At 43.6% G+C, this 24,304-nt stretch overlaps 1 protein-coding gene across 2 annotated transcripts in view; it reads right to left on the reverse strand.

The window, feature by feature from the left end:
• TTC13 (tetratricopeptide repeat domain 13) overlaps positions 1-24,304 on the reverse strand; it is a 59,822-nt gene that overhangs the window by 3,733 nt on the left and 31,785 nt on the right. For both annotated transcript variants that reach the window (XM_008057952.2, XM_021712287.1), the window contains 10 exons: positions 23,148-23,322; positions 21,321-21,477; positions 17,331-17,461; positions 16,355-16,487; positions 15,581-15,673; positions 13,158-13,241; positions 12,260-12,344; positions 6,615-6,724; positions 2,529-2,664; positions 882-961 (listed from right to left, as the gene is read on the reverse strand). In XM_008057952.2, the coding sequence (XP_008056143.1) occupies positions 882-961; positions 2,529-2,664; positions 6,615-6,724; positions 12,260-12,344; positions 13,158-13,241; positions 15,581-15,673; positions 16,355-16,487; positions 17,331-17,461; positions 21,321-21,477; positions 23,148-23,322 (1,184 nt within the window). The remainder of the gene's footprint in view (positions 1-881; positions 962-2,528; positions 2,665-6,614; positions 6,725-12,259; positions 12,345-13,157; positions 13,242-15,580; positions 15,674-16,354; positions 16,488-17,330; positions 17,462-21,320; positions 21,478-23,147; positions 23,323-24,304) is intronic.

The following is a 24,304-nucleotide window of genomic DNA, read 5'->3' on the forward strand; positions in this document are numbered from 1 at the left end:
TGTCCCTCGCGCCCCGCACCAGCCAGGGACGCGGAAAGGCCGCCCAAGGCAGCAGGCGCCGCTCCGTGCATGCCCGAGGGGTCTCGGCGCCGTGGGGGCAGGCCCGAGCACACCGCCCGTTCGGCGGACGCGGCCACCCGGAAGTGCGCTGGTAACACCGCATTTGTGTTCTTGCGTGCTCCGATGCCTTTCGAGACTATAGCCAAATTTATGGCCACATTTAAGAGGGTTTTGTACTTTCTAAAGCCTCAGTCGAAATAAGGGCATTCCAGTGCACTCTTTTTGACCAAAACACCTTCAGTTCGAGGATGTGCCAACAATAGCAGGATGCCCTTAACGTGACTTACCGCACACAATCCTGAGAAGAAGAGAATAAAATGAAACCCGACAGACACACATCCCGTGTTTCAATAACACCTCAAAATCTCCTGCTGCATTCACCCAGTAGCAAGCATTTATACAAAATAGCCAAAATGGTAAGGAATGACTGGTGATCCAGAAGGGCCAAACACTAGGATTAAAGGTCAACTACTGGCCAGAAAACTGAGGGAGGGAGAAGAGGGCACAGGAAGGGTCCAGCAAAGACAAAAACCTAAAACACACGGAGTACGACACATGGCACGTGGTAGACTGCCCATCAATTCTGCTAAATAGATGGATGCCTATTCTACTAAACTTAAGCCCACTATATTAGAACTATCTTTCATAATTCTTTTGATGATATGGTGGTTAAGGAAATAATTTTTGTGCGTACTAAAAAGGGGGGAAATCCCTTTCCATTTCTTGGTATACTTTTGTGTCTATATCTGTAACAGGGAGGATAAGCAAAAAAGAACATATTTCTAAATGTAAAGAAGTTTTAATAACAGAATATCACTTACCTGGATCCTCGAGACAGTGGCATTAAGTTATAAAAGTAATAAACTAAGGATAAGATTAAGTTGCAGACAGCATCAGCCTCCTAGAAGGAAAGACACAAACTCATGAATTTAAATACTACATTACAAACCAGTTTTTCATTAGGTGGCAAAACACCTAAGAATCACTTATGGCCAGGCTTGGTGGCTCTGCCTGTAATCCCAGCACTTTGGGAGGCTGAGGTGAGTGGATTGCCTGAGCCTGCAGGTTCAAAACCCACCCGGGCAACTTGGCGAAACTTTGTCTCTACAGTAAATCAAAAATTAGCCAGGCGTGGTAGTGCGCGCCTATAGTTCTGGCTACTCGGAAGGCTGAGGTGGAAGGATGCTGGAGCCCAGCAGGTTGAGGCTGTGGTGGCTGGGAGCAGCCACTGCACTCCAGTCTGGGCGACAGTGAGACTCCAACTCAAAAAAAAAAAAGAATCACTTATATCTGAAAAGGATTGTTTCATTCCTCTCCTATAAGAACCTATTTTTCTTTTTTTTTTTTTTTTGAGTTAGGGGTCTCACACTGTTGCCCAGGCTAGAGTGCAGTGGCATGATCACAGCTCACCGCCTTAACCTCCTGAGCTCAAGCAATTCACCTGCCTTGGCCTCCTAAAGTGCCGGGATTACAAGTGTGAGCCACTGCACCTGGTCAGAATCTACTTTTCATATTCTTAAATATTCTATACTCTTCTTATCATTTTTTTCTAATGAAAGGGTATACATACAGTTCAATCTAGAGCAATGTCTCCCCAGTTGCTTCTTAAACCACAACCTTCTGATAAACAAAATCTATCTCCTTCAATGTTATTGAAATGTCAAAATATACGTTGCAATTACCATTGTAAAAAGCACTTATTAATGCTGAGTATGCTTTCCCAAACAACATGTATCCCTACCCCAGGTAAGCCCACCTCCACATTCTGAAATGAGATTTCGTTGACAAATATGCTTAATTATGTATATCAACTCAGATGCTTAATTATATGGATGAACAGACTGACTGTCAGAGACATGAAGTGATTTCCCAAGGGTCAGAGGCATCGACTCCAGAGCAGGGTGGGACATGGTGGGGAGAGGATGCCACCGTGCTCTTGGCATGGCCCAGCCAGGTCCTACCCACAAGGAGCCCACCTCTAGTCAAGGCAGCAAGCAAGGGAAGAGGCCACAAGCCGCAGAAGGGCTGTCAAGTGCAAAACAGACACAACTTCAGGGCACTTTTGCTGCCATAAATTACTCAGAATGCATCATCTGGCTTAAACTCAGAAGCTTGTTGCAGAGACACGGTTATGAGCGACAGCCACGATGAGCAGAAGAAGTGGGGGGGGGAGGTGAAGTGTAGGCCAGTTTCATTGTGGACAGACTTTTTGACTTACATCTTCTCAAAGCCCAAACGTATGCTAATGCAGCACAGTACTAATGATATGAATAAATTTATCATCCTCCCCATTACTGCAGTTACTAAACATGGGAATTTTTAATACTAAAAAAGAAATGTGTATAGATGTATTCAGTCTTATTTCAAGCATAAGAGGTACAATCTCAGTGAAAGGGCAGAGAGTTAAAATAAGTTTACAAAAGAATCACAGGAAAAGTAGAAAAAAATGAAAACACAGAGAAACTTACCCCAAATTCTGATGAAAGAATCAGTACTTTTCCTTTTGCTGTCAAGTCTTTATAAAGTGCATCTATTTCAGCATGATATAATTGTGTCCTTTCTTCTGTGGTTTGAGTTTCCACAGAAAATAGTATATTTCCAACTCTGAAAATACAAGAATGGGCGTCAAAGGCATGCATTATACAGTTCAAACAGCAAAACACAGAAAGTTAAAAAACGAAAAGCAAATTGCATGCTGATGTGGCACTCAACATGTCTAAGAACGCACCCTACCTTTCTAACTATAGACAGAGGAGGTGTGTTTCCTTAAAATGCTTTTTCCCCCAAAAAATATAATAATACTTTCCTCACATTTAAGTGACCAGTCACTCATTTGCTCACAGTTAGTCTAACCACATGTACTTATTATATGAGCTTAAGCTAATATATAGGGAAACAATGACAATTACACATATAGAAAATAATGCATTTAAACGCCCACTAAATATTTTCCTAGACAGCTGCCCCATTCGGACTGAAGATCAGGAGCAGCAACTGTGCAGGAAGAAGGCTGAGGGACCTCGCTGCTGCTTGTCTTTTAAGCCCCTGCAGAAGTGCAGCTCCAAGAAGGCTCGATGCAAGATATGAGTTTGATGCAACAGGCACTCATTTGCATAATGCCATTAGCAAAGCACTGCACTTAGTTCTTAGACCTTATAAAGAAAAACACAGCTGCTGCCTTGACTGAAGAAGAAAAAGATAGACACGGTCGTGAGTGACTATGAGAACATGCCTCAGGCCACAATGTGGCTCATCGGGGCTCCAGAGAGAGAGGTCAGGTCCATTCTGGAAGTCATGGAGGAGCAGGAAAGGCTCATGGGAGACATGGTCTGGGCACAGGCCCTGAAGGTCAGGATGGGAGTGACAGACCCAGACACAGGGAAGTGGAGAGGAGCTCGGGGAACCATCAGCCAGGTTCTGACCGGGGCCACACCCAGGTCTGGCAGGAAACGTCTGAGGTCACTTTGTGGGAGGCTGTGAACACCTGGAAGGGAAGCCGGTTTTGGTAGTGACGGTGTGGGCAGCGTGTGGAGTAGGGAGGGACTTTTGGAGAATGCCCAGTGGAGTGGAGCTTTGGGACCGCTGCTGAAGCACTTGCAGCAGGAGATGCGAGATGGGACACCAGGCAAGGGTCTACCTGAGGGGACGGGAGGTCCAGAGCGAGGGAGGCGGCAGGTGGGGTGACACAGACCGTCGACGAAAGATACATTAAGGGGGAGAATTCCAGGCACCGTCAACCCTCGAACAACACGGATTTGAACTGCCTGGGTCCACATATACACGGACTTGCTTTTGTCTCTGCCACCCCAAGACAGCAAGACCAGCCCCTCTTCCTGCTTCTCCTCAGTGACTCAGTGGGAAGAAAATGAGGATGAAGACCTTTATGATGATCCCCGTTCACTCAGCAAACTGCAAATATTTTCTCTTCCTTACGGTTTTCTTAATAACAGTTTTTCTCTAGCTTACTTTATTGTAAGAATACAGTATGCAACACATAAAACGTACAAAATGTGTGTTATCAGGGCTTCTGGTCAAAAGTAGGCTATGAGTAGTTAAGTTTCTGGAGAGTCAAAGTTATATGCAAATTTCCCACTGCACAAGGGTAGGCATCAGTGCCTCAGCTCCTGCTTTGTGCAAAGGTCAACTGTATTCTCTTATTTAGTAACTGCGTTTCTGTCAGGGAATTTGATCTGAGGATATACATCATGGATGGGTGAAAAGGTAGGATGACACTTTTAACATTAAGTGGCACACCCTGAGACTCCTTCTGGGGGAGAATGACCTTTACTGGGAAGGTACTTTGATAAGCTGCGGTAGAGAGCAATACCTCAAGGATATGGAAAAGTCCCAAATCTGTAAGTTGCTAAATTGTGGTTTACTTATGAAGGTCTGTTTAAGTTCTGACAAAGAACCAAGAGGCAGCTCCTCATAGTTGGAGAGTGAAAGCTCATGTACAAGCCAGAGCCCAAAAGGAAGAGGGGTTAGAGAACACAAGCCCTAGTGCCATGCTGAATGGGCAGAAATCGTGGACAGGGCTCTGAGCTTCTGTAGGTTATGCAGCTGAGGAAGGAGTATGTGCATGTGTGCTTCAAGGTAATTCCACCCAAAATTCAAGAGAAGCAGAGGCTCCCAAAGTTTGGATTTTAGACATAAATAAAACTACAGTTGATAAAAATATTCACTGCAGTGCTATTTATAAAGTAAAAAATTAGAAATACCCTAAATGAGCAATAACCAAAAAGCAGAAGAAGTTCCACAACATCTATGAGGGGAGAACCAAAGAAACCTAGAATTTATTTGTTGAAAAATTGTTTACTTATGCTTCAATGTTTAAACTTCAGTCATCTTCAAGGCATGTTCCATTTAATGCAATATACCAATCGAGACCTTTTTTCCCCTACTCAAAACAGTTTTGAACTCATCAATTTTGATGTCTTTTTTTGAGTTGGAGTCTCACTCCGTCGCCCAGACCGGAGCGCAGCAGCCGCTCCCGGCCACCGCAGCCTCGCTCCGGCGATCCTTCCGCCTCAGCCCTCCAAGTAGCTGGAACTACAGGCGCGCGCTACCACGTCCGGCTGGTTTTTTGATTTGTTGTAGAGAGGAGGTCTCGCCGACTTGCCCGGGCGGGTCTCGAACCCGCGGGCTCAGGCCGTCCACTCGCCTCGGCCTCCCAAAGTGCTGGGATGACAGGCTGAGCCACCGAGCCCGGCCCCATTTTGATGCCTTTTACCGCTTTTGCTGTTCTTTGTTTCGCCTCTTCCACATGGGCAAGACGTTTTCCATCCAGAGAAACAAAAGAAAGTCTCCAAAAGTGAGACCAGGTGGACAGGGAAGGCGCAGCATGGGGTCATGCCGTTTTTGCTCAAAAACTGCTGAACACTCAGCATGGTGTGGCAGGGGCGCTGGTAAGCCGTCCATCACGAAATGGGCAAATGCCCTGGAAGAACCTCCAAACACATTCACTGAAGCTGAACACTGAACACAGCCCCTCACAGCAATGCTAGCTGGTATACTGATGCTGATGGGTTCCTAGAACACCTACCTAGCAGGGGAAGCCTGGACTACATGGGGCCCACCCTCCGAAAAATGCATTTTTTGGGGGGGCCTCCCCACTGACCCTGTGTACGATGGAAGACTATGAAGCTATTAAAAATGCTTATGAGAATATGACTAAATAATGATCATGATAACGTAATGGTAATGGTAAGAGTAGAAGAGAAACAGGTTACAAAACAACATGTAGAGGGTAACCTCAGTTTTTAAAGAAACTAACCTGATTTTTATTTTGTTAATTGTTCTTATCTGTGTATTATATCCTAAATTTTCTGGAATGAGATTGCACTACTCATGTAATAATTAAAACTTAAATTTAAGCTGGGAGCAGTGGCTGATATCTGTAATCCTAGCACTCTGGGAGGCTGAAGTGAGAGACTGCCTGAACCCAGTGTTTGAGACCAGCCTGGACAACTTGGTGAGACCTCGTCTCTACAATAAATCAAAAAAGTTAGCCAGGCATGGTGGCACACACCTGTGCTTCCAGTTATTTGGAAGGCTGAGGTGGAAGGATCAACTGAGCCCAGCAGGTCAAGGCTGCAGTGGCTGTGAGTGTGTCACTGCACTCCACTCCAGCCTGGGTGACAGTGAGACTCTGACTCAAAAACAAAACAAAACAAAAAAACAACCTATAATTTAAAAGATTCTGTAATGGACTTCAATCTGCCAACCACTCATCTTTTTTCATTTTTTAGTAAAAGCCTTCCTCCCGACACTGAACTTCAACAACCCATAAGAATGTTTTCCATAAACTACATTAGAGATTAAACTTAGTACCTAGAAAGTTGTTCGATTTAGCAGTCAGAAAATGTACTTGCTGGTATAATACTCTTAGATATCACATTTAAAAAATAACTGGTCACAACCACACACTGGACCTTGGCCTTTTCATTTCAGGACAGGGCAAAAGCCCGATATGACAAACCCCATGGCAGTAACAAGCAAACGCGCACTTCCTGCCGCTGGTCTCTAGTCTAGACCCACATTAAGAAGCAACATACTTGTCTCCTGTGATAGTAATTGTGAATCCATCATATTCCTTCCCTTGGTCTTTGAGGCTGGGAACTTTTGTGTTCACGGTGAACCCATCCTTCGTTTTAGTATTAAACTGCTTCCAGGGAAAAAGAAAATTCACGTTACTAGTGTTTAATTCATTATAAACCCCAGCTGCAACTCCATAGTGCTGCATCCCACTTAGATGTTTTTAAGAAGGGTCAGGGAAGTCACTTGAAGCAAGAGACAGTGTATTCTCTGTCCTGGCATTAGTGGCTAAGGACATCTCTGCCTGTCCTCAAGCCCAAACACAAACTCTAAGAGCCCAGGCTACACTCCCTGTGGCCCCTGTCAGAGGTCAGCAGAGAACCTCCACACCAAAAGCTTGTAGACTCTCTTAGTCAACAAGGGGCATCGCTCCTTTCTAAGAGTTCCTTTTGCACTTTTTTCTCATGTCCATCTTAATAAGCAGCAACTGTGATCCTTGGCAGATTAGTTGCACCAAACATCCTGTAACTCAAAAACACAACTTATGCTCATACCAGTGTTCCTCCAAGCAGTCTGATTTTTCTGGAAAGTTCCCAAGATTCTATTCATTAACTGAAAAATCACACACACACACACACACACACACACAACTCTGCAGACCACAGAGAAGTGTATTGAGTTAAAGGAATTAGAGCTAAGAACAGCCCTCAGGGTGATGGGTACGAACACAGTTTCAGAAGTTAGCAGTTTCAGAAGTTAGCTTTCTGTTTAAAACATTTGTGACAAAGTGCCAGTAAACAGGTTCTTATCATTATTCTAGAAAAATAGCCCCATATTCAGTTACTTAATATTGCCTTTTCTTTTTTAAGGATCGATGGACTTGCAGGAAGAGCACCAACAATAAAATAAAGGAGGTGCTGCTTTGCATACGACACTGCTGTGGGGAGAGGTTGCCTACAAACAGCAAGGAGCAGCAGGAGCTCACCATCAGCCCAGAGAAGGCCGAGGATGACCGGGACACGGGCTGCCCAGCACAGGCTACCAGGTCAACGGTGGGCACTGAAACAGACAAGTATCTTTCGCCCAGAAAACAACGTGCCAGTTCTCGGGCAATCCTCACGGCATCCCAGTAAGGCGAAGTATAATCTCAGCCTTACAGAGGAGAAACAGGCTTGGCTAGGCAAAGCCTGGCCGGAGTGACCGAGTGAACCGGGAGGCCGTAGAGCAGGGATGTGAACCAGTTCGCCTTACTACGAAGCTGCCTCCAGGGGGCGCTGGGGTGTGCTTCAGCTTGGCTTTCCATCCACAGCACACGGGGCGTTTCAGTGGAAGCCGGCCCAGCACCGCCTTTCACCAAGCACTTTGAACACACATTTTCTTCTACGTGTGCCTTGCAAATACTGGCGTTTCTTTTTAAACAAAGACATACATAAAATATTAAAATCTCCCTAAGCCCACTTTGGATTCTGCTGAACAAGAGAGTAAATGTAAACACCTAAAACATGCACAGGAAAGCAGCTAAAAACCCTGAGACACACTCCAGTTTTCTCCCTATATGGTGCATCCCAGGGCCTGGGGGAAGCCATTCTGGAGCACTGGGAAAGTTTCTGGGAGACTCTGATGCTAGCGAGATGGGGTGGGTAGAGGCTAAGGCTACTACATACCTCACAGCACAGGGGTTGTCACACATTAGGTATGACTTTCCAATGCCCCGTTGGACTTTCGCACAGACAAATCACCTGTTCATCATTTAATAATTACCTGGACCTGGGACCAGACTCCGTTTTGCACTTGTACACTAAAGTATTTGTTACATGGTTTTCATAGACAACTGAATTTTCCAGGAATGCAAATAAATATACACTGAGTAAAGAGTATATCATATATCTCTTCGAACTTTGCTAGGCACGATTTACCATTTCAGAAAACCATGTCACCAATGACAATGTAGCTCACTAAACACACAGGTACAGGGCTACACCTGTATCTGTCTCATTCACCAGGATTTTACGAATAGGTGCGAGCTGCTACTTCTTCTGGATTTTGACATACTGAAATAAGCTACCCACCTGTTATAACTCCTTTAAGGGCACTTTGCTGACTTTGTGTGGAAATTGTTGACTGAGATACACTCTGCACGAATTACGTCTTAGTGCAGTCAAGTACTAAGCAAAGGGGGCATAAACATGCTTCCTGAGTCACTGCAGTGCACTTGAGGAGACTGAAGATCACTGCATCAGTTCATCAGACCCCTGCAATATATCTCCCAGGGTAGGTCTGGCCAGACTCTTGGTCTTCAACAGACAAGAACCTGGGACACGATGGAGAAAGAGGCTCACCCACGCCCTGCTGGACGCTCAGCGTGCGCCCTGCTCACAATGTGTTAGTCCTTAGAAATACATGTGCTTTGCTTATTCATACACATTTCCTACATTGTATTTGATGTGGATCAATCTCAGCTACTATGGCTACAAGGAGAACATTTATTCAAGTTGCACATTAATGTTAAAACCATTAACGGGAAATGCAAGTCAAGCTGCTGGTGGCACATTTTGGGTGGTTTTACTCAGTGTCGAAGAGGTTCGTCAAGTTACAACTGCTTAGTGGATTCATATAACTTCTGATCCTTGCAGGGCTCTTTCCCTAGAATACAAAAGTTCCTGATACTGACAGTGCCACACACACTTTTCTTCTCATTAGCGGCTGCTTGGTTTCCTGGAATCAAACGCTTGTGTCTGGTTTCTTTTGCTCACCATAATGTTCCTGAGATTCACCCCGCTGCTGCAAGTAGCAGTGCTCTTTTCCTTTTTAGTACTAAGTAGTACGAGGTCTGACAATTAAGTTCACGCACTAACCACTGTGCGCTTACGTTGTAGCACCATACAACCAACCCGGTACGGTTTCATAACCTGGGTAACCGGTGTCTCACAGCCGTACTCGTGCTGACGTGGGGCAGTGTCTTGCTGAGTGGTGCTCATTGCTGTTGCTGTTTTTGTGTGTCATCACGAGAACGTTGGCGCTTGAATGAGAGCAGCAAAAAACATTACATTTCCTGTTAAATTTGGCAAGAGTGAAAGTGAAATCAGGGGCATGTCAATCCAAGTTTATAGGGATAATGTCATGAGGAAAATGGCAGTGTACAAATCGATTGGATGTTTTTCTGAGGGCAGTTAACGCATCACTGATGAAGAGAGGTCAGGCCAGTAACGAGCAGAACTGACGAAAACATGGCAAAAGTTCATGGAATTGTGTGTCAAAACTGTCTGCTGACTATGAGAAGCACAGCAGGTCAAAGAAACACGGGCAGAGAAACAGTCAGGAAAACCTTCCCAGAAAGTCTCAGCATGAGGACGGCGTGGCACAAACGGCCCCCCAGGAGCTCTTGCATGACGACAACGCGCCAGCTCACCCGGTGCCGTCGGCGAGGGAGTGTTCAGCCAGCAAACAAATGACTGTATCGAAATGCCCTCCCTACTAACCTGACCCGGCCCCCATGACCTTTTCCTTTACCCGAAGATAAAGGAAACATCGCGAGGAAGACATCTCGATGACGTTCAGGGTATCGGGGGCAATACGACCACAGCTCTGGTGGCCGTTCCAGAAGGAGTTCCGAAACTGCTTTGACGGGCGGATGGGGCACTGGCACTGGTGCACGGCTTCCCAAGGGCAGTACTTCGAAGGAGACTGCGGTGATACCCAGTAATTAGGCAGGCCACGTGTGGTCTAGGATGCGTTCACGAACTTAACTGTCAGACCTGGCATCCCATTGCTGTTCTTCCCTGAGAAACCCTGACTGACCCTGTGAAACCCCTGGTCAGGCCGTGAATGAGCACCCAAGCCTCGGGCCACGTGCAAAACCCATGTAGCAGTTCTCTATGAGGATGGGCATGCACGCCGGCCTCATCGCACCATGCACGCAAAGGTGTGAGAGTGCTAGGAAGCCACGCGTGGGTCCTTGCTGGGCCTTAGGAGGAGGGTGGGGATGCTGAGAAAGCTCGTTCTCTGTGTAGCCCCCTTCTTCAAAGCCAGCTAAATTTAGATTACAGCCAGTTGTGTCTCATGAGTTGATCTGAACCTGACACCACTGACTTTTCAGTCCCAGATTTTGAAAAAATAGTTTCCATTTCTCTGCTGAGATTATAATTATGCTGATGCTTTCCTTTGAGTCCTTGAACGTATTTATGAAGCAGACAAGGACTTTGAGTGGAGCAAATTCCAACACCTGGGTCTTCTTAAGTCATGTTTCTGGCAATTGTTTTCATTTTTCTTGGCTATGGGGCACATTTTGCTGCTTTTTACTGCTTTAATCCATCTTACGCTGCTGTTACAGAATACTCAAGACTGTAAAATTCATGAGAAGCAGAACGGCATGCTCTCACAGCTCCGGAGGGTGGGACGTCCAAGACGCCGGCAACTGGTGTGAGCCTTCTCACAGCAGCCTTATGTGGCAGAAGGCGGGAGGGCAGGAAAGAGAGCCTCCTTCCAGAAGCCCTTCGCATAACATCTTTAAATCTCCCCATGAGGAGTCCTCCACCTTCAAGACCTGAACACTTCCCAAGAGGCCCCTTCCTGACACCACAGCACTGGGGATTCAGTTTCAAATACATACATTTTTGGGGAAACTCATTCAAACAACAGCATGCACTTCTCTAGTAATTAAGGAAGACAGGTGAGTTTTTCCTTCCTTTAAAAATTCTTGAGTTTTGTTTGACAGGTGGTCAAACCACTAGCAGATTCTTTTGATCAGTTTCAGATTAGTTTTATTCTTTGCTAGGCTGGTCTATACAGAAATTGTGCTTAGTCCTGGGAGACGGACCTCACTGTGGAGCATAGCCTTACCTCTACAGTGTGTCCTTTCTGGGGTATCAACTAAATGCTGAGATACTTCCAAGATCCGTCCACCCTGGCAAGGCCAGAATACAGTGTCTCTCAGGGCTGTAGACCTTGGACACCTCTGCTCAGCACCTGTCCCTGCAGAGGCCTCTCAGTCTCTTACTGCACATGCATCACTGAGCTCTTACCCTGAGGTGACAGGGAACCTTCACGTCGATCACTGGGCACTCCCCACCCTGGGCAGCCTCACCCTCCTCTGTCAGAGCTTCACAAATTCAAACCACATCGGCAGACCCAGACTCCAACCTCCACCTCCTCAGCTCAGTAAGACCCCTGTCCTCTGATGGGCTCCACATACTTACACAGTGGTCTAATAAGTACTCCCAGCAGGAAGCTGAGGTGACAGTGGGACTCGTGTTTCCCTTCTCTCCTGAATCAGTCTTGTAATTACCAATGTCTGAAATGAGCTGCCTTGTATTTTGTCCACTTTTATCACTGCTATGTGTAGAAGGGCAGATGAGTCCCAGTTACTCAACTGTAGCCAGAAGCAGAATTTAGTTACATGTGTTTTTAAACTTTTCTTCCGTGTCCTATATTAACTGCTTCCTTGCAAGTGAGTTTTTCTGTATGAATCTGATGCCTGTGTTTTCTTTTGGTTTTTATTCAGAATGTGTTCATATTAGTGATTTCTGATAGTAGGTTTTATGGATGTTATAAAAATTATAGTATAATATTAATAAACATGCAATTAATAATTAATGATTTTTTAAAAAGTACTCTTCGTTTTCTTTCACTCCAAAAACATTTACTGCAATTTTGATGGCAAATTTACCTTCATAATAGGAAGAAGGTCTTCTACTTTGTGTACCTTTTCCAGAGCTTCTCTAACTTCCAACAATCCTTTAGGATTATTAGCTCTTAAAAAGAGAAGGAGAGAAACAGAGAGATGGCAACTGAGATTAATGCATAAATGTAACAGTTAATGATGCTGTTATTTTTTATTTAAATATTGTTCTTAATGGTGAGCAGCTCAATAATGCAAATGATGGACTACCACTACAGTTTCTAAATAATGGGATGAGTTAATCCTATGAATTTTGGGCTGCCAATGAAAATTAAGAAAATAGAAGCTTATCTTGAAGGCAAAACAGGAAAAAGCAGAATGAACTAACAGCCAGTGTTTGTGTATGTATACATGGGTATGAGTTGGCTTGTAAAACCTTAATTCTCCTATTTCAGTTCTGAAATTAAAAATACATGTGTGTCTGCTTTTTCCTTTCTAAAGCTGCTCAAATGAAAGTATCCTGCCTGCTGTGTTTTCATGTCAAGTTGACATTTACTGATATTTAACACCAGTGTTCTGTTCACTGTTGTACCTATACCACATTGCCTTTCAAGTGAGAGAGAATGAGCATTAAAGCTGAAATCTCTGCTATGTTAATTCAAAGAAACATCCTGCTTTTTAGAAGAAAGACACAAGAAAAGCACAAGATTGTGCATAAGGTTAAAAGCATTTCAGTTGAGGTCCATAGATTTTGTAAAGTTATTTTAAAAAGGTTAATAAGTAATTATGAAACCTTTTGTGATTCTAAACACTATTTAAAAATTTATGGATCTCAACTGAAATGTTTTAGCCTGTCAATGGGCTCGGCTTTCAAGTTTTATACATATAACAAATGTACAATATATAAAATCAATCATCACTATGAAGGAGAAAATTAAAGTCTTACCCATGATAAACAAGAATTCTATCTTTAATAAAATGAAGAATTTTTTCAAAATATTCCAAGTATCTCATATTGATCACCTGACCCCTATAAGGTAAAAATAATGGTAAAATTAAGAATGTTTTCACAAAGGAATATGCCCCAAACAATCTAATCTCAAAGCTAATTAAAAAAGAAATAAGAGAACTATGAGAAGAATGTAGCAAAAACAACAAAACAAAAAGCCACCCCCAAACAAACAAACAAAAACTCTGGGGGATCTGCTTGTTCAACAGTCCATGAATGGAGGGTGCAAGCAAGACTGTTGTGGGCTCTCGGGGCGTGTCCTGGTGGAAAAGGACCAGACTCTGCTCCAGACACATCACAGTGGGAAGAAGGATCCTCCAGGGCTCAGATCTGCTGCCAGCTCCCCCGGTGGATCCCACTGCTTTCCGGTTCTCCTGACAGCATCACCTGTGAATGCCCATCTTGCTCTCTAGCTCACTAGCAGTCTTCCTTTCCACGACCCACTCTAAATATTCTTTTCCCCACATTTCTATCCCCTTGTTTTAATCTTTTAAACGCTGTCCCAAAACTTCACGTGCAGCCAGCATGCCGAGTCACAGGATACACTTAGCTATTCCTGGGACACACAGTCTGCCTGCCAGGCACCCCAAGGCTCAAGGGTGTACCTGTCAAATAGGAGTTCGCTCCTCTGGCTTCCCAGCAAACGTCCTCACTTCCTTTCCGTCCCAGCGCTCTCTGGCCCAGTGGAGTCGCCAGGTGCCTCAGTGCACGCCAGACGGCTCTCTTCCAATTCCCCGCCGCCCCCTCACCACCCTCCACAAGCACTCCTGATTCTAGCTTCCAAGCGTCCGCCTCTTCTTCTCCAACTCGCTACCACAGAGCTCTCAAGACCGTTGTACCTGCTCACTGGAGCGATCACACCGCTCTCTAACCTGCGCCCTTGCCTCCAAGGTTGCTGCCTCCTCTCGAAGTTATTCTGCCGTCTGCTGTGAAAGTGAGCATCCCAGTGTGCAAATATGCATCTGTCACGTCTCTGCTTAAATTCCTAGATTGCTTACCACCATCTCCAGGAAAAAAAAATTCCTTAGCATGGACTATAGAGTTACTTAAATTTTAGCTTCTGCCAATTTCTCTGGCCTCAATTCCCCATACCATACCAGGATTTCCCGTAATCCTTGGGCCTGATGATTCAGTCCTGGTTTCCTGGGCAGGCCTACCTCACTGGTGGGTCCATGCCTTATCGCCCCACCTCTCTCTGTTTTCCACCTTCCCAAACAGCTCAGGTATCGCCTGAAGCCTAGATTAGGCCCCCCTTGTCTGAGTTCTCAAGACACCCTGCACATATGCCCACCATTACTCGTAACACACTACCCGGTATTTATTGAGTTTACTGCTCTGTCTTTTTCACTGAGCTGTGAGCTTTCGGAAGTCAGGAAGACTGTGTCGCTTCTGTATCACCATCATGCAGCCCAGCTCAGTGACTGCAGACAGTGGCTTTCAATGAAAGCTAATTGATCAGATCTACCTGTCAATGTCACAAATTATGCTGTGAGAAACAGGAATACACAAATCACTTAAGAAATTTATTTTCTATAAATTTAAAAAAAAAATATATATATACACACACAAATGATGTGTTCGTTGAAACCCAAACTTAAATGTCAAAGATGTAAAGAATAATATTTTCTTGATTCAGGTTACTGGAACTGGAGGCATTTTAGACGTGATCCAACAACCACATTTACACATTTTATCTAAAATTAAATTCATTAAAAGGCTGATACTATGAGTCTCCTTGAAGCTGATATTCTTTACTATCTGTTCACCATATATCCAGAGGGCAGCTACAGACATGAAGCGAGGGTAGAGGCAGGCGTTTTGCCCCTGTCCTCAGTGGGCAGAGCCTCTGGGCAAAAAACGAAGCTCTCCAACCAGCCCGCCCTGCCCTCCCTGGGAGGCAGCTGAGGGACCAGAGACTGTTACTGATCCAAGTCCTTTGTGTGTTGGGGGGGCAGGGGGAGTCTGTACCCACCACAGAGACTTGTCAAAGAATGTCTCAGTCATGCACTATCAGGAGGTTATTATGGTAAATGTAATGTTCCCCATCTAATTACTTTCTATGATGCTTTAGGACCCCTTAAAGACTGATGCTCCGGGGGGGCATCTGGTAGTCTACCCTTCCACTGTGCTCTGCTCCAAAGAAAAGAGCCCAGGGAAAGGGCACAGCATGTGCTACATTTGCTTCTGTAGCTGGACTACTGGAAAGAAATGCAGGATGGGCTCTGCAGATGCAGCACTAATCCACGTGTTCCCTGGTCAAAAAGTCACCAGGAAAGGAGCAAGGGGCTGCCTAGTCTCCACAGCCTGTCTCTTAAGAGTAGACTCCTAGGAACCAGAAAAGATGCACAAAAGGTTCCTACCTGATTAAATTAATGTGGTTGTTAAAACCTCTGCTAAGACTTCGTGCTGGCATTTGATCTAACCACAGCACGGGCTGGTCTGGATCAGCGATCCTATAAAACAGAGTGTGTTAAAGCCAAAGAACTCATAAAACCTAGAAGGGTCAGAAGCACTCAAAATAAAGTAGGCAAAGTCTTTGCAAAGGTGGGGAACAGTGACTGCTAGTCCATTACATCTAAAAATATGATGTACAAGCCTGCAAATTCCAAACAGATGTTCCAACTGGACCAAGTGAGAAGCGATAAAGATTTTTGAGCAGAGCAAGATTACTCTCATGAAAATGAATATCAAAGGTTCCTTCTGCTAAGCTAGCTGGCTGGCCAGGCAATCATAGCTCACTGCAACTCAAGTGATCCTCCCACCTCTACTTCCAGAGTAACTGGAACTACAGGTGCATGCCACTGTGTCCAGTTAATTTTTAAAAAAATTTTTGTAGAGACTGCTACTCAGGTTGGTCTTGAACTTAGCCTCAAGCGATCCTCCCACCTTATCTCCCAAGGTGCTGGAATTACAGGCATGAGCCCTAATCATCAATTCCTATTTCGTGAACATTACTTGGGTATTTGTCAAAGAATACAGATGCCAGCAATCTCAGTCAAACTTTGGAGAGAAAATCCTAACTCGAAAGGCCTGTTAGTAAGCAAAACAGGGTTCAAAACCTGTTAGCTAGAACAGACTGATGCTATTTTGTAAAGATGACACTTCTAGTTTATTTTCACCGAAATGTCAGTTACCGTCTCCATTTTACTGCAATGTCAAACATGTCTCTCCATTGCATCAGCCGTGTTTTTCCATTCATTCGAACCTTCGAGTTGGTCCATGTACGCTGCACAGCTTGCATGACTTCCAATGCTGCCAAACCCATGGCTATGAGAAAGAAACAGTAAGAAAACAGTTTGTAAGTGCACTTTAAGGGGACTGATTTCCACCTACTCTACAGAGTCTCACTGAAAATTCAGGAGTTATCACATAAAGAATCAGAAGTATTGGTAATATAACAAGGTACATTTCAATCCTAACGGTCCTACTAAAATTAAAACTCAGCCGGGCTCGGTGGCTGAGCCTGTAATTCCACGCCTTTGGGAGTGGATTGCCTGAGTCCGTGGGTTCGAGACCCGCCTGGGCAGCGAGACCTCATCTCTACAATAAATCAAAAAATCAGCCAGGCGTGGTAGCATATGCCTGTAATCCGGCTACTTGGAAGGCGGAGGCGGAAGGATCGCCGGAGCCCAGCAGGTTGAGGCTGTGGTGGCCGGGAGCGGCCACTGCCCTCCAGTCTGGGCGACAGAGTGAGACTCCAACTCAAAAAATAAAAATAAAAAAAAATAAAAAATTAAAACTCATCAGAGGAAACTAGAGACATCCGAAGTTGTCTCCTCCCAACTCCACCTCCCACTGAAGCACCTGGAGGTTCAAATCCTCCTCACCCCTACAGTAAGGAAACAGCTCCTCTGGCTCAGTTGTCTAATCCAGAGTAAGAACTGGAGACCCATATCCTAGATCTACACTATAGCAATAGTAACAAAGTCAAGCCTCGAAGCTGTCTTCTTTCAGAACTCAGTATGAATGGCTCTATACATTTCTCTTCTGATCACATGGAGGGTCTGAGTAAACACAGTGAATATCAAATTTTTAAAAAGCACAACATGGCTTAACAACCCTTGTTTTTATGCCAGAAATATTTCCATTTTCAGATAGTTTCCAGAATACCTCTGTGTATTCGCTTGTTTGGCAGGAAACCAGGTGTTTCATATTGCATCAGCGATCCCAAACGATCAGCTACACAAATCAGCTCCTGAACTTCAGGCTTATAACTCTCAAAATTCTGATGTAACACATCTCTGGAAGAAACATCACATACATAATAAGAACTTTTACAACAGACATGTGGTAATCCAGTTCCACCTGAAAAGTAATCACCTCGTCTACTGGAAGACTAATCAAGGCATCTGTGACCACGTAATCCTCACTTCAGTGTTTTGCACCCAACCATACACAAATTTTAGAAAGGAATCTTTATAAAAGTATACACATAATTGCTATCACATGCGGTCAGTAACACTTATAACGAGTGTGCAATGCAGAAGGCCCTTCTTTCCATTATTTGTTTTATAAATTTCTCCAGAATGCAATACATACCTGAATGAATTACCTTTTTCTTTTCTTTTAAGGTTAGGGCCTCACTCTGCTACCCAGGCTGGAGTACAGTGGCAGGATCACGGTTCAACACAGCCTCTACCTCCTTGGCTCAGGCGATCCTTCTGCCTCAGTCTCCCAAGTAGCTGAAGCTAGAGGCACGCACCAACATGCCCAGCCAATTTAAAAATATTTTTTATAGAGATGAGGTCTTGCTGTGTTGCCTAGGCTTGTCTCAAACTCCTGGGCTCAAACTCTTCTCTTGCGTTGGCCTCCCAACATGCTGGGATTACAGGTGTGAGCCATTGCGCTCACCCTGGACTGCCTTTTTCACAGGCAACTAAAACCCCACCTTTTGTCCAATCCCTCCCCACCCAAGTCATATTAGAACAAGTATATCTGAAATTATATATGTAACTACTGTTGTTTAGCTGCCAACCTGCTTGATATTCTTATAATAAAGATTGCAACCCTAAGCTATAGGTTATTTGGGGGGTCTCCAAGACCACTCTCACTCAGGCTCAGTGAATTACTAGGAATAAATTGTTTCCAGTTTTTGGTTGTGCACAAATACTGCCATCAAGAGTCTTGTCTAGGTCTCTCCTGGTCAATATGTACCAGTCCCAGGCTCTGTGCTGAGTAGACACAGGAGCAGAGGACTCTGCACGTAGTCATACTCACAACTACTATTTACTACAGCAAAAAGATACAAAACAAAACCAGCAAAGCTGGATGGGGTCAAAGCTGGAGGAAACCAGGCAGAAGCTTCCAGGGGTGTTCTTCCAAAGAAGTCACATAGGATGCATTCAATCCCTCAAGCAATGCGTTGTGAACACGCAGGTGAAATGTTGCCAACCAGAGCTCATTAGATTCACTGCTCAGCGATTTTATTGGGGGCTGAGCATGTAGGTACCTTCTGCCTGGCAATTACCCAAATTCCAGATACCCAGAATGAATGCAAGCATTCAATATCATCCATTTTGTTTGAACAAGCAACTTAGGTACAGGGAACCGCTCTCACCAGTTGTGGGAGTATTGGAATCCTCCCAAAATTCAAGTTCCCAGACACCAGGGTCTCCTGTGCAAGTAGGCCTTTCCAAGGACAGCAGTCACAGGACTGCTGTGCTCACGTTTATGCTTATAGAGATTTCTCAGAAAAGAAGGTGGCAGAGAGAATGTATATAACCCCTTTAAGCAATCAATCTTATTTCTGACTATGCAAGAGTTGAGTTACATAGAAGCACTCAACCACATTCCCCAGTTTAAGAACTAGAACAACCATCTGCCCACAAGTTCTGTCTCCGTGTATGTCACTTTCCTATCCCATCGTCCGGACTCACAGTCTCTTCACTTACCTTGAATTCTGTGGAGAAGTCAACTTTGTAGAGATTCTTCATACATTTGGATATTAATTACTCTACAGTTGTAAATACCTTTACCCAGTTTGGACCAATATTTTTACTCCTTATGCTGCCTGTTACTGAATCGACTTTCTTAAGTTCTGTGTAGCCCACTTTTTAAATCTTTTTGTCTCGGATCTATGCTTTGTACCTCTTGGTTAAGAAATCCTTCTCTCTCTCAAAATCATAAACATCTTTCCCTATCGTTTCTCCTAAAGTTTAAGACACTTTGCCACCCATATTTATTCATATTAAGACTTTCATGCATGTAGAAATGAATTGCTACTGATGGCATCGCACATATCAACTTTGCTTTATTCGCACAGGAACCCCATCGGCCCACTCCCACAGAGATCAACAAGGCCCACCCTGACCTGCCAGAGTCCAAGACCATGTCTTTAGGCGGCCTGTTCTCCTCCTTCAGCCCACGTGGCTCTCCCTGCACCGATGCCACTCTTTCTTGCTGTCTGGGCATAATCTTCTTGAGGAGTATTGCTCTGGGTCCTTTGTTCCCCCACAGAATTTAGAGAATTATCTCAACAAGCTTCTCAAAAACACTGTTGGTATTCTGAATGGCATTTTATTAAATCTGTAATTAATTTGCAGAGAAGTGACCTGTTGAAGTTATTAACCTTCCAGCCCCTAACACAGTATTTCTCTCTATTTTTCTTAGTAACTTTCCATTAAGTATTATGATTTCCATACAGGTTTTATACATATTTTGTAAGATTTCTATGTACTTATTGCTATTACAAATGGCTTGTTTGTTTGTTTGCTGCTGGAAAGGAGAAATGCAACTGATGTTTGCATATTGATTATAATCACTCTTCTTGCTAAAAGCTTATTTCCTATAACTTGTTTATAGACGTTCTAGGTTTTCTGTGTAGAAAATCGTGTGACCTGCAAACAATGCCAGCCTTCCGTCTTCCTTTCTAATCCATGTAATCAATTTCTATTTCTTCTTTCTGTGCACTGTGTAGTACCTCTTGTTCACTATCACAGAGAAGCAATTATTTTAAGCTTTTTTGTCTTATCCTGATTCTAATGTGATTGTATCTACCACTTGACCAGTTAAAATTATGTTTACTATAGGTTTTTTTGCATTTTTTTAAAAAATGTAAATTTATTTTAAAGATGTGGGGTACAGTTCAGGATTAGGTAGATAAGTGGTCATCATTCAGGTAAAGTTTGGGCCTCCCTTTGGTCCCCACTTTGCTTGGTTTGAGATCAGGTACCCTTATTGGTGTTATCCCCCACCCCCAGCAGTGCCCTGCGACTGCCAATCTCTTTCTTATAATATTATGATTAAAGTCCAGGGTCCACTTATGAGTGAGAACATGTGGTACTTGGTTTTTTTGTTGTTGTTGTTTCTGTGATAAATCACTGCATATTATAGACTCTAAATCCAACCAAGTTGCAGCAAAGTCCCTAATTTTATCCTTCTTTATGGCTGTGTAATATTCCATTGTGTATATGTACCACATTTTAAAATCCAATCTACTTTTGATGGGCAGCACGGTTGGTTCCATGTTTTTGCTATTGTGAAAAATGCTGTGATAAACATGCATGTGCAGGTATCTTTTTCATAGAATGATGTGAGTTCCTTCGTGTATATTCCCAGAAGGGGGACTGCTGGGTTGTATGGATGAGCGATTTTTAGAACTTTTAGGAATCGCCACACTGTTTTCCACAGAGGTTGTACTAATGTACACTCCCACCAACAATGGAGAAGCGTTCCCTTTTCTTCACATTCTCACCAGCATCTGTTGTTTTTTGAGTTATTAATGATGGCCATCCTGATGGGAGTTAGGTGGTATTTCAGAGTGTTTTTTATTTCCATTTCTCTGATGATTAGTAAGGCTGAGCATTTTTCCATGTATCTGTTGGCTGCCCGTATATCTTTTTTTGAGAAGTATCTATTCATATCTTTTTCATGTTTTTTTTTTTAAGAGACAGGGTCTTATTATGCTGCCCAGACTGGAGTGTAGAGGTTATTCACAGGCACAATCACAGCTCACTGTAGCCCTGACCTCCTGGGCTCAAGGGAGCCTCCCACCTCCGTCTCCTGAGTAGCTGGGACTACAGGAACGTGCCAGGGCATCCCAGCGTACAGTTCAGGCTTGAAGAAGAAAACACAAACCACCTTCACTCTCAAGTCACTTACTTTATATGGGGCTGCAATCCTGGCTGCTCCTCATAGTCTTCTATGAGGAAGGGCAGATTTTTCGCCCAGTGGTCCTTAAAGCTTCCAGGCAGGTCCACGTCAACGTTGTATTCTGTCAGGGGGGTGTCCAGGTGTGCATGAAGATACCGGGAATACTCTGCAGGCAGGAAAGGAGATTCCGCACGCTCAGACGCTGCTGGAGGAACATTTTCCATAGCTAGCCGCCAAATGCTTTGTAACAAGCTGTTGCTGAAGTGTAAGAATTCCCAAAGGAAGCTCTAACTTTCAGTAAGCCACCCTTGCTACATGACAGGGGCGCCCTGCCACTGACTTCCTTCACCAGGGTCAAACAAAAGTCAGGGAATCCGGATCCACTAAGGCTAAATTTTAACCACCTTCTGATGAACAGCACCAAAGATTTCACTGTTTCCAATTTCAGAGTTTGAGAATCCAAGTTCAGGGTCAAAAAGAGTCTGGTACTCTGCTGACTGGAAGATAAATTGCGTATGCGATTTCACCAACTGACGGATGGACTGCCGTGTATCTGCACTGAAGCAGTATAGGAAAAAAACAAGATACACAGTGCCTGCCCCTTTTATAATCCAGAAGTCTAAGTTCACTAAACCAGGAAAAAGAGGGATTTATGACTTAAGGTAAAGAGCCATGCTGTCTAATAGGTAGCCCCTATAGATATTCAAAAGGAGGCTAGGGTGACTGAAAAACTGAAATTTAATTCAAAACAAATTTTATTAAATTTGAATTCATTTACACTTATAAACAGATACTTGATTCAATGATTAGAAGACTTCAGTATGTTTGGAACAACTTATATACATGAATCTACTTTATCAACAGCTAATTTTATGAATTTCAAATTCAAATAAAGTATTTCCAATGAAAATTTGGGATCTAACTTGAGATGCACTAGAGTTGTAAAATATATACCAAATTTCAAAGACTTAGTACAAAAAATAATGTAAAATATTTAATGAATAGCATAAAAAAAAAAATAAAGACAGGGTCTTGCTATGTTGCCCAGGCTGGATGAAACTTCTGGCCTCAAATGATCTTCCCAGCCTCCTATATAGTTGGAACTATACACTCATACACTGAGCAAATACTTTGGATATACTGCATTAAATAAAATGTGTTATTCAAATTAATTCCACCTGTTTGATTTTTACTTTTGTAAGGTGGCTACGATAGATTTAAAATGACATACTTGGCTTGCAATTTTTTTCTGTTGCACAATAATAGTATTAAAGAGTTCATGACAACAAAGGAAAAATGTGGGTTTGATATAGAAAACAAAAATGTTTTTACACATGGTAGAGAAAAGGTCAGTAAAACTGTGACTAATAAAAGGATTACTGAAATACTGGCTTTCTTCCTCACCTCAATTTAATTTCTCCAAAATACATGAGAATTCTGATATGAAGGAATAAGTCAAAGATACCAAGTTCACATTTAACATAACAAGCTCATAGAATTTTATTTTCCTGCCTTTCCTGTTTCCTTGAATGAGCTATGATGAGACATGGAGACCCAGATAACTGTCACATTTAGTTCAAAATATGCTTTTTCTGACTCAAGTACTTTTTCAACTTCAGGAAAAAATGTAGGAAGTGGTAGAAAAAGCATCAGACTGATCTTTAGAAGACATGGACTCTGGCTAGTCCCAGCACCTCTACTAACAAGGCATAACTGTGAGCAAGTTACCTAGTCTCTTTGAGAGCCCAGGGTCTCCTATGAAGCACAAAAAAGTCAAGCCATGTGATTTCTACAGCGTCAAGCATGACAACCCGATGGCTCGGGGATCTGACTTACCTCGGAGATATTTCACTTTAAGATACTCTGGGCTAGCTTTCTGGCCTGGGAGAGGATCATTGAGCATTACTTTCGTTTGTGCTTTTATCCCTTCGTAAAACTGGCCCATTGCAACATGGCTGAGTCCTTTCATATATTGGCACACTTCATTATACGGCTCTAGTTGCAGACACCGCTGCGGCATTGAAGGACAAAATGCTGTATTAGCGTCAATACACTCTAAGAAAACTCTGAAATGCTTTCTTCTTTTTTAATGTTGAATTTAATTTATTTATTACTGATTTATCCTTTGGGTCAGGGTCTCACTCTGTTACCCAGGCTGTGGTAACACAATCCTAGCTCACCACGGCTTCCAAGTCCTAGGCTCAAGCAATCCTCCTTCATCAGCCTCCCACGTAACGGGGGTGACAGGCATGTATCACCACATTTTTTTTTGAGTCGGAGTCTCACTCTGTCGCCCAGGCTGGAGTGCAGTGGCATGCTCCAGGCCACCACAGTCTTGACCTGCTGGGCTCCAGCGATCCTACCACCTCCGCCTTCCAAGGAGCCGGAAATACAGGCGCACGTTACCACACGCGGCTAATTTTTTTTTTTTGATTTATTGTAGAGATGAGGTCTCACCAGGTTGCCCAGGCAGGTCTCGAACCCACAGGCTCAGGCAATCCACTCGCCTCGGCCTGCCAAAGTGCTGGAATTACAGGCTGAGCCACCAAGCCTGGCCCATTCTTAAAAATTTTTTAAACAGATACGGTCTTGCTATGTTGACCAGGCTGTTTTTGAACTCCTGGGCTCAGGCGATGTTCCTGCCTTCACCTCCTAAAGTGCCGAATTATAGGTGTAAGCCACAAATGCCCAGTCTTAATTTTATTTTTCTAATTAACAAATGATTGAACATATTCATGGGGAAAAGAGGTGTTGTGATAATCTAGTGTAAAGTGATCAGATCAGGGTAATTAGCACACCCATCAAGTCAAGCATTTATTATTTGTGTTGGGACCATTCACTGTCCTCCTTCCAGCTATCTGAAACTACCGTATATCATATAGTATTGTTACCACAAGGAATGCTTCATTCTTTCATCTAGAATTTAAAATTTTCCTCCATATTAAATCAGATCAAACACACGCAGTGATTACCTTCTCTTTCTTTTTGTGGAA

The sequence above is a fragment of the Carlito syrichta genome, unplaced genomic scaffold (genome assembly GCF_000164805.1).
Source record: "Carlito syrichta isolate Samal-C Ts95f unplaced genomic scaffold, Tarsius_syrichta-2.0.1 Scaffold303169, whole genome shotgun sequence".
Lineage (NCBI taxonomy): Eukaryota > Metazoa > Chordata > Mammalia > Primates > Tarsiidae > Carlito > Carlito syrichta.